The sequence below is a fragment of the Babylonia areolata genome, chromosome 13, assembly GCF_041734735.1.
Source record: "Babylonia areolata isolate BAREFJ2019XMU chromosome 13, ASM4173473v1, whole genome shotgun sequence".
Classification (NCBI taxonomy): Eukaryota; Metazoa; Mollusca; class Gastropoda; order Neogastropoda; family Buccinidae; genus Babylonia; species Babylonia areolata.
Genome location: NC_134888.1, coordinates 8,121,157 through 8,132,610, shown reverse-complemented (window position 1 = coordinate 8,132,610; position 11,454 = coordinate 8,121,157). Strand labels below are relative to the sequence as shown.

The following is an 11,454-nucleotide window of genomic DNA, read 5'->3' as shown; positions in this document are numbered from 1 at the left end:
TTGTCTTGTCTTGTCTTGTCTCTCTCTCTCCGAGTCTGTCTCACACGTTCTCCGTCAGTATACGCACACGGCCGCTGGGCGCAACGCGGCCGCACAGACGGTCTTAGTTTTGCATGCAAGACGGTAACCGAAGCCTCGTGTGCAGTGCGGATACGCTTATCCCTCGGTGAAGAATCAGTTGGCAACCAAAGGGTTATTTTTTGGTTATTCCCACTGAGCAAAATAAAGTTGAAAATACATTTCCTGGTTTCGTCTTCTGCAGCCCCGGGCCCAAACATTAATGTTTTAATGATAGACGGTATACTGCTTCCCAGCTCACACAATATCTTCTGTTCATTTTGGTCATTATGCCAATAAATGATAACTAATTTAACTACAACAACAATAGTACAATGATGATACTACTTCGATCTGCTACTTCAACTGGTACTACTTATACTACAACTACTACTACACATCGACTGCCTTCGCTTCGATGAGAAAAAGCTGCAGCTTTCTTGCCTTATGTACTCTCTTCATCTGGTGCTTTCTTGCCTTAACAACTATTATGTACTCTCTTCAGCTGGTGGTTAGACTGACGTCTAAATAAAGATCCATTCTGGCTTGCTTTTTTAAATAGCATCGTCACCACGAATATCTATTTTTAGTTCTTTTGTGCAGCGAATCCACCATCCCATAATATTGTGTGAACTATACAGGATATGACCTTTGTCGTGAATATTATTTATACGCCATATTTATTGACAAAGTTTTCTTGCTGTATCATTGAAATACATCAGAATGTATGCCAAAATACTATATTGTTTAGATAGATATAAAAGAAAATATTGTTTTATGTCAGTATATCAATAATCATATTGAACTTGTTTCTCGCGGATGAATACTGATTAAACTGCAGTAAGTCCCATGAAACGACTAGCAGAAATGAATGTGATTCTGAGTCTCGTTAGTGCTAAATAATTCAATATTGTGAAACAATGGGAAGGACATTATAAACAGTGTAATCATCATTGAAACTGCAGGTTGTTGTCATCGGAGAACTGACTGTTCGGGACTCAGATTCTTGCCCATTTTAAAGTGCATATCTTGTTCATCGCAAGAAGACAGAGGAGACGAAAATGTCTGGGCTTGGAGCGCGCAGTCAGGTCCGAAAGGACACCAAAATGCGTATCAGGGCCTTTCCTGTAAGTTTCCTCAACCTGTGCTGTTTGTTTTTTTGACTATGTTTTGATATTTGTTCGAAATAGAGAAAAAAAGAAACAGTAAAAGTTGCGAGGTACTGTTGACAATGACGTAAGCGGATGCATTTTGTGATCACACAGGTCGACGTGTAAACATAACATTTCACATGCTCGTAGTGACTTGACAATGAAGAGCAAAACAAAAGATAGAATATACAGTGTATAATATATTACAAGTCTTAGTATTTAAATTTGTTACAGATAACATGAAATAACGGAAAAAATGTATAAGGATAGTTGACATTCGCACCAAGTTTCGTAGTTAGTTTTTGATCACGTGGGCACACACACACACACACACACACACAAACACACACACACACACACACACACAGAGAAGAAAACAAGTGCATAGTGTATTGTAGATCCTAACATAGTAACAATGATGAATAAACCATTAATTGATATTTTCATACCAAAGAAGGCACAGACATTAGATTTCTGTAAATTTACATGTGTGCAGAGTGTAGATTAATTTGCAAGGGAATATGGCTTTTTATACACAAATATATATATTGGTCATATGTGACACCATGGCATTTAAATCTATTTTGGATACTGAAAGTACACATGCACAGTTCGTGTATCATAAAAACACATTGATACCATTGGAGGAAACATTGTCAGGTACTGAGAGGGAGGGGTGGGCACTCTTATTTTATAAGGTCTGGACACCTGTCGACCTAGAAGTTTGGCAGATTCTGCACTTTTAACCAACCAGGCAGTGCGTAGATTTTAACTAAAAATTCTCAGACTGAAAAGCCAACCACTCAGTGGCTGCACCCTAATTTTTCTCGCAAATTAAACCAAGAAGAATTAGTTCATAGCAGCAGTTAACAACAACAATAATGATACTACTACTGCCAGTACTAGTGTTGGGTGTGTTTGCTGAATGGTTAGAGTGCTGGATTTTTGCCCAAGTTTCCTGAGTTCGATTTCGGGTTCAGTGCATCTGGTGGGTGAAGAGGGAAGGTTTTTCATATCTCCCAGGTCAACATATGTCCAAACATGTTCATGTCTGAACCCTTTTCACATGTATGCACATGTATGCAAAATATGAATACACATTAAATGAAAAAAATGAAATCCATTTAAGTGTTCGGCGGGCCATGGAAACACTAATTCCTACCATGCTTAAACCACAACAAAGTCATCAGCTAGTTGATGTTGGTTGTAAAAGAAGAAACAGAAATGAAATAAAAACCTGGTCAAGACTGGATTAGTGAATATTCCATGGATACCAGCAGCTTCCATGACTGATGAAAACTAGGATGAAAACCTCAGTACTGGTTATAACATTGACATATGCAACAAATTGTTAAAGCATTGGACTTCAAGCTAAACTGTACAAGAGGATTGAAACTGGGTTGCTTACTGTGTCCACTAATGTTTTCTTTTTTTCTTTTTTCTTTTTATCAGTGAACTGGCATTAGAGAACCAAGAAAAGAAAACATGGTGTTGAGATTTTTCCTAAGGCAGTTGAAATTTTTCTTAAATATAAAAGTTATTTGCAGATGGTATTTTAGTTTTTATATTCTTGTCCAGCACAGCTGTGGGACTTTAAGATCACTTTAATTTGTTGAAATGAGAAGCAGACAATTTATCTTTATCCATGAATCTTGACAAAACTAATATGACACTATTTAGAAAGGGTGACCAGTCTCTTCTCTAGGCAGAAGAAATGGAATCATGGCATTGCAGTTTCAATTTCTTATTCATATCTAGGCATACTGTTCAAGGTGAAGTTGATATTGAAAATTATAATATCAGAAACATGAAGGAAGGGAAAGAAGGGGGTTATGGAAAATCTGCGACCTCTGCTGAAACTGAATTCAGTTGATTTATGTTTAGTTTGAACTTTTTGATGCCCAAGATGAGCCAGTCCTTATGTATGGTCCTGAAATTTGGGGCTTTGGGAAAGAAGGGATTTAAAAAAAAAGAAAAGTTTTGCCTTCAAACTCTTACTACACATTCCAGTGCAAGCTTTAATTACAGTGAAATATGTAGAAACTAGTAGATAGTAAGATATTCTATATCATATATCCTATGTTAAAATGTATTGTAAAGTATTGGTTGCAATTATTAAGGCTGCTGTATTAAGAATTTGAAAGCAGGCATATATATATATATATATATATATATATATATATATATATATATATATATATATATATATGACATTTTATTCATCATGCAAGACAAAGGAAAAGAAACTTGGGTGTACTTCATGAAGAACAAGAAGACCTTAATTTTGCATGGAAGGATATGGGATGGTATGGATGTGTCAGGGAGTGGAATTTGAAGAAGACATTACTTCATAATGTAAGTGGACAGACTTATGCCTATAACTTTATATTGAAACAAAACTGGCACTCTAAAATGGTAAGTCCTGAAAAAGTATGACTGGTTTCTTAGAAGTTTGCTTGAGCCAGAGAAACAAATAAGGCTTGAAAAAAAAATTATGGCATAGAATAAGTATTGCCAAATGTTTACAGAAAACAGTTGGTTTAAACACATGTCCAAAGTGGTTTTATACTGACCCATCCACACTCTCCGCTTGTCCAATGTGTGGGTTCATAAGGGATGATAAAATTACTTCTTTTTTTTTTTTCCATTGTAAAGCGTAATTATGATAATGTCTATTAAAAAATGTGTCATTTTCAAAACAAGTATTATAAGAAGTTTAGGATGTGATTGGTTTGTTGAAACTGAATTGTGATGACAGTACAATCAGTGAATCAGATTACTCGCAAAACACATGGCTGAAGCTTTGATAGTATTTCAAAGAAAAGTTACAGATGTTTATAGCTTCATTACTTGAATTGAGAAAAAGAGAAGAGTTAGGTTTTCATTAACTTTAAAAAAAAAAATGGTTGGTTGAGAATTAATTTTTCAGCTCCAAGTCTGTTTTTCTTTTCTGTGTCATTTGGTTTCATCGTTTTTACCATTATTCTTCTGATTTGCACCACCCTGTCACTAGATCTATATGTTTACTATTTAGCTGATGATATTAAATATTTCAGTGTTTCTCTTTCTGTCTCTGTCTCTGTCTCTCTCTTGGGACCTTTGGGCAATTGACATGAAACTGAAAGTCTCTCTCTGACTGTCTCTCTTCCAGACCTTTGGGTGATTGACATTAAAGTCTCTCTCTCTCTCTGAGTGTGAAGCAGATCAGTGATCATGATAAACCCTTTGGAATAGGTTTTTGATTAGTGAGCATCAGTGTTATTAATGTTAAGTTTGGATTCATGAAAGTAAATCATTATTAGTTGTTGGAGCAACTCAGTAAAGTTTTTGTTTCAAACTCTCCACTAGATCATAGATGTACCCATTCATTGTCGAATCATATTAATGACATGACTTTTGAGCTTTATCAGCCTTTTGCCTGATCATTTGATTTATTTTTCTTCTCAACTGTGTGAATGAGCCCTTAAAAAAAAAACTGCTATAGAATATAGATAGTGTGCAGTTACTTATGGTTGGCTAGGTGGCTTCCAATGGATACATTAATTTGGAAGCCATAATCCTTCCATCAGTGTTTATCAAATAAAATTTTAAAACTGTTAAGTATTCCTGCAGTGACAATGTGACTTGGCAGATTGCTCGATAAGTTATCAGGTACAGGTGCAGGTACAGAATTTGGGACTTTTTTTTTTTTTTTTTTTTTTTTTTAAGCCTTTTTGGCTTTTCAACGCCCCTTCTTAATATGAAATTTTTCAAATGTTCATTCATCAAAATCAAATGGTTTTATTAATGATTTAGAGTCATTGTCTAGAAGATTCTTGAACTGGTCAATAGTTTTAGCTGTTTTTGTTGAATTATTCAGTGCATTCCATCCTTTAACTGCTCTAAAGCTAAAAGAAAACTTACGAATATTTGTTCTGCAAACTTTTGTGAAAAGGTTAGTATTTGAACTTCTGATAACAAGAAGGTGCAGGGGTCAGTGTCAATCATTTTATTAATTATCTTGAATACTTGTATCATGTCTCCTCTATGTCTTCTGTATTTTTGTGAATGCAAGTTTAGTTGTCTCAAATGGTTTTGGTAGTCCAAATCTCTTAACTCTGGTATCATTTTAGTTGCTCTCTTTTGCACCTGTTAAACTGCTTTAGACTGTCTTATTAGTCTGGGATACCAAATTATATTACCATATTCCAAAATTGGTCGAACATTTGTTTTATAGAGGTTGACAAAAATGTCCTTATCCATAAATGTAAATGTTCTCTTAATAATACCCAATACTTCATTAGCTTTATTTATCACAGCCTGAATGTGGCCATCAAAAGAAAAATTTTCATCAAATATTACTCCCAGGTCTTTTTCTTCATTCCATTCTGAAATAACATTAGAATTTGTGCCCTCAATTTTCATTATATAATTCTTTTTTGGATTATTTCTTCCTGAGTGTAGCACTTTACATTTAGATGCATTAAAATATAGATTCCACATGTTTGACCAATTTTGTAGGTTGTTTAGGTCATTTTGCAATTTGAAGGAATTTTGGGTTTTATCATAAATTTTAGTATCATCGGCAAATATTTTGCAGCAACTACTAACATAGTCTGGGAGGTCATTTATAAATATGGTGAATAAAGTTGGCCCTAAAATACTACCTTGAGGAATTCCGCTCAATATTTGCACATCTGGTGAAAAACTATTTCCAACCCTTACCTTCTGACTTCTCCCTACCAAGAAAGCCTTGATCCATTTCATGATATTGCCATTTATCCCATAAGCCTCTAACTTAGATAATAACCTATAATGTGGTACAGAGTTGAAAGTTTTTTTTAAAGTCTAAATATATAATATCTACAGATTCCTTCTCTTCTATTAACTGAGTTAAGTCTTCCATAACCTCTAACAGTTGAGTAATACATGACCTCTGTTTCCTGAATCCATGCTGACATGGTGAATATAAATTATTTGTAATCAAAAAATTAACTAAAACATCTCTAACTAGTGATTTTAGTACTTTACATGCCACACATGTGAGGCTAACTGGTCGGTAGTTACCTGGATCAGATCTAGTACCCTTTTTGAATATTGCTGTGACTACTGCTGTTTTCCAGTCATCTGGTACCTCTCCTAACTCTGTTGACTTATTAAATAGTGTACAAAATGGTAATGACAATTCCTCACTGAGTTCCTTCAGTACTCGTGGAGGTATCTGATCTGGGCCCTGTGCTTTACTAGGGTTAAGTGCCTGTAATTTTTCTTTTACTGCTGTTGGAGTTATCACAAGGTCATAAAGACTGGAATTACATTTCTCTTCTTTTGTCCGAGTAGGTATATTGCTTATATCTTCTTTAGTAAAAACACCAGCGAAGAAATTATTTAGTGTCTTTGCCTTATCCTTGTCACTTACAGCTAATTCTCCATTTTCTGTCTTCAAAGGACTAATGCCTGTATTTGATTTTGTTTTAGCTTGTACATATTTCCAGAAATATGTAGGGTTTGTTTTGCATTCTTTTGAAAGTCTTCTTTCATATTCATGATTGGCATCTTTTATGATTTTATTACTTTTATTTCTAGTTGTGATGTACTGTTGGTGGTCATATATTTTTCTTGTTTTTAGAAACTTCTTATACAAATTATATTTCTTTTTCACACTTTTCTTAACATTGCCGGTCATGCAAGGTGGATTTATACTTTTATTTGATTTTATTGGGATTTTTGGAATGTGTTTCTCCATGCTATCCAATATTTTTGTTTTTAAGTATAACCAGTAGTCGTTTACTGATCCTTCTAAGTCGCTTCACTGAACTTCCTTAAATTCTTGCCTCATTTTCGTATAATTACCTTTCCCAAGGTCGTATCTGTAAATTTCCTCTTTACTTTGTGTAGATTCATCTGTATACAGATTAAAAATAAGTGTATCATGATCACTTTTTCCAAGAGGGGCTGTATGTGTAACATCTGATATAAATTTTTCATCATTTACTAATACTAGGTCAAGAAGATTTGGTTTCTGTTCCCCCCTTTTGCGGGTTGTATTTGTTACCATTTGGCATAAGAATTATTCTCTTAAGCATTCACAGAAAGAATTATTTTCTTCATTTGTCCACTCTCCTTTCCAGTTTATTGTTGGAAAGTTGAAATCACCCACAATACACACTTTATCATGTATTCCTATTTCCTTATGTTTCAATAATTTATATTGCTCTTCTACATTTTCAGTGGTGGAGTAAGGGTTCTTGTAAAAACAGTAAATACAGCCTATCAGCACTTTCTCATTTTTATTTGATAAGAATTTGCACCATACACTTTCCTTGAAGGGTTGTTCATTTAGTGTTTCGCATTTGACTGCATTTAGAGATACATGTGTATAAATAGCTACTCCCAGCTTAGGGTCTTTGTTTGGAAAAAAGTCATAACCTGGTATAGTGTATTCAGATTCATTAAATTCTTTTTGATTTTTAGCAATTATTTCAGTCAGCGCAATGATTTTTGGTTTTATGTCATCAATAATAGTAAATAATTCACTACGTTTATTTAGAAAGCTATCAACATTTGAATAGAGAAACACACACTCATTTTCATTCATACCTTTAACACTGTGTACAACTGTTCTTCCATGAAGTCACTGTTTGCCCTTCGGCTTGTCCTGTGAATCATCACCAGGACTAAGCTTCTTGGGTCTCTTGACTATAGCACCCCCCCACCCCCCTATGATAAGGTCTTCCTCCCCCTTTTCAGTCCTCTCTTTTAACTCCTGTTTGAGTTTTTTGAATGCCTCTCTTTCTTTTGGTGTTGTGTCGTGATTGATGTACATTCTTTCTTCTACATAAGTGACACCAGCATTCAGTTTGTGTGCACTTTTCATGATCTCTTTCTTCGCCTCTTCTGTTTTGACTGGGATCCTGAGTAGACGGGGTTTCCTGTTGCTGCCTATGGTGAACCTGCCGAGACGGACTGGATTTTCCAGTTCCTCAGCAACACCTTCATTTGTGACTTTTGCTACCAGCTTTTTTGCCAACTTGATGTCAGCCAGTTTCCTTTCCTCAGCAGTATCTGCCTGGCTTTCCTCTACATTCACTATTATTATGTTTTGCTTTCTTTTTTCCCTCCCTTATCAATGTGGTTAGTAAAAAAAAGTGAGAAAAAGGTTTGATTTTGTGAATGTTTGAGTCAGTTTTAGTGGATGTACCCTGCTCCTAGTATGAGTACTGTCATTTAGATGTAGAATAAAAAGATTTTGTATGGTGCTCGTATCATAATGTCCATGCAAAATTATATATTTTTCAGTCATATAACCCCTTAACCTGTGATATTCATGGCAAGGAAGTTACAAACTACATAGTCTCTCTTAATAGGACACACTATCCATTTCTTTTATTTGCTTGGTAAATCTTTGCATATTTTCTATCAAGTCAATTATGTTTTCTTAGGAAGGGGCCCATACTACATTTCCATATTCCGGGATTGGTCTAACTAATAATTTAGATAATGGCACCATTACAATTTACATCTTTATTTTTAAACTTGTTAAAATGGGTGTTTAATTACACATACTTAACCGTGACCCACTAGTGCAGACTCCGGCAGGGGTCTGACATTCCTGTCCTGTGCAAACTACTATCCGCCTATGCGGAGAAAATGAAAGTAGCTACGGCCGATAACCTCCCGGAAGTAGGTAACCTCCCCTTTGCCCCCCTGACTAGCGCCCTCTTTTTCTGGCAGCCATTATGACTCCTGTTCCAGTGATCATGTCTGCTACTGTTTATGCCTTTTTTTTTTTTTTACTGCAGCATGAGTGTGCTGTTCAGAACTAAGATTTTTGTCTGCCATTAGACCCAAATCCTGTTCTAACTCAGCTTACTCTAGATCATCAGAGTCGATATGATCAACACAAATAGTTCTGGAAGTGAAAGGGTTCAATTTATAAAGGCAATTTAGGAAGCTGAATAATCAAGGCAGTTTAATTTCTGATATTAGCAAGTGAATCAGTTCAAAGAGAAATGCCAACATGTGCAGTGTTGGTCATGAAATTGATAGACCTTCCATTTTAAATGGTTGAAGAGATGCACCCGTGCAAAAGAGAACATTGTCTTCTGTTGACATTGCCCTAATTAACGTATTTGCAACACACACTGTGCATGCACATGAACACGCTCACCTCTGTGCATACATACAATACATGCACATGTGCTCTCCCACTCATATGCACAGCGCTTGCAGTCACGTACACACACATGCTCGTAAAACACAAATATGATGCAACACACACACACATACACACACACAACACATGCACTGACTGGTATGGGGGATTCTTGAAGTGTATGAAGGGTTGATGTTTCTTCCAGATGACAATGGATGAGAAGTATGTGAACAACATCTGGGCCTTGCTGAAGAACGCCATCCAAGAAATCCAGAAGAAGAACAACAGTGGGCTGAGCTTTGAGGAGCTGTACCGCAACGCCTACACCATGGTGCTGCATAAACATGGGGAGAAGCTGTACACTGGTCTGCGTGAGGTGGTCACCGATCATCTGGTGCACAAGGTACTCCACACTTTTAATGATACGATTATTATAATACAATTACAACCGTGAGGTGGTCACCGATCATCGAGTGCACAAGGTACTCCACACTTTTAAAGATACGATTATGATAATGCATCTATATAAGTATTTTAACCGTGAGGTGGCCACCGATCATCTGGTGCATAAGGTACTCCACACTTATTATGATAGGATTATGATTATGCATTTGTATGACCGTGAAGTGGTCACCGATGATCTGTGCACAAGGTACTCCACACTTATAATGATCTGATTATTTATAATATATTTATATAACCATGAGGTGGTCACTGATCATTGGGTGCACAAGGTACTCCACACTTACAATGATATGATAATGATAATGCATTTATAACGGTGAGGTGATCACCAGTCATCTGGTGCACAAGGTACTCAACTTAAAATGATATGATTATGATAATACATTTATATAACCGTGGGGTGGTCACCGATCATCTGGTGCACAAGGTACTCCACACTTTTAATGATTGATATGATTATGATAATGCATTTAATGATTTATATAACCATGAGGTGGTCACCAATCTGGTGCACAATTTACTCTTATAATGATATAATACACTTATATAACCGTGAGGTGGTCACCAATCATCTGGTGCACAAGGTACTCCACACTTTTAATGATTGATATGATTATGATAATGCATTTAATGATTTATATAACCATGAGGTGGTCACCAATCTGGTGCACAATTTACTCTTATAATGATATGATAATACATTTATATAACCGTGAGGTGGTCACCGATCATCTGGTGCACAAGTTACTTCACACTTATAATGATTGATATGATTAAGTGATGAGTGTGGTGTGGACAGGTGGGTGATGAGTGTGGTGTGGACAAGTAAGTGATGAGTATGGTGTGGACAAGTAAGTGATGAGTGTGGTGTGTGGACAAGTAAGTGATGAGTATGGTGTGGACAAGTATGTGGACAGGTACGTGATGAGTGTGTTGTGGACAGGTAAGTGATGAGTGTGGTGTGGACAGGTGGGTGATGAGTGTGGTGACAGGTGGGTGATGAGTGTGGTGTGGACAGGTAAGTGATGTGTGTGGTGTGGACAGGTAAGTGATATGTGTGGTGTGGACAAGTGGGTGATGAGTGTGATATGGACAGGTAAGTGATATATGTGGTGTGGACAGGTGGGTGATGAGTGTGGTGAGGACAGGTAAGTGATTGGTGGGTGATGAGTGTGGTGTGGACAGGTGGGTGATGAGTGTGGTGTGGACAGGTGGGTGATTGGTGTGGTGTGGACAGGTGGGTGATATGTGTGGTGTGGACAGGTGGGTGATGAGTGTGATGTGGACAGGTAAGTGATATATGTGGAGTAGACAGGTGGGTGATATGTGTGGAGTGGACAGGTGGGTGATAGGTGTGGAGTGGACAGGTGGGTGATAGGTGTGGACAGGTAAGTGATAAATGTGGAGTGGACAGGTGTGTGTGGACAGGTAAGTGATTGGTGTGGACAGGTAAGTGATAAATGTGGAGTGGACAGGTGTGTGATATGTGTGGAGTGGACAGGTGGGTGATATTTGTGGTGTGTGCAGGTGCGTGAGGACGTCCTGGCAGCGCTGAACAATAACTTTCTGCAGACCCTCAACATGGCCTGGAATGACCACCAGACCTCCATGGTCATGATCAGAGATATCCTGATGTACATGGTCAGT

The 11,454-nt window shown here is 36.9% G+C and overlaps 1 protein-coding gene across 1 annotated transcript in view; it reads left to right on the top strand.

The window, feature by feature from the left end:
* Window positions 1–901: 901 nt before the first annotated feature.
* Window positions 902–11,454, top strand: part of LOC143289029 (cullin-3-like) — a 47,289-nt gene continuing 36,736 nt past the window's right edge. The window contains exons 1-3 of the mRNA XM_076597814.1: window positions 902–1,184; window positions 9,548–9,745; window positions 11,335–11,448. Of these exons, the coding sequence (XP_076453929.1) occupies window positions 1,119–1,184; window positions 9,548–9,745; window positions 11,335–11,448 (378 nt within the window). The 5' untranslated portion in view covers window positions 902–1,118. The remainder of the gene's footprint in view (window positions 1,185–9,547; window positions 9,746–11,334; window positions 11,449–11,454) is intronic.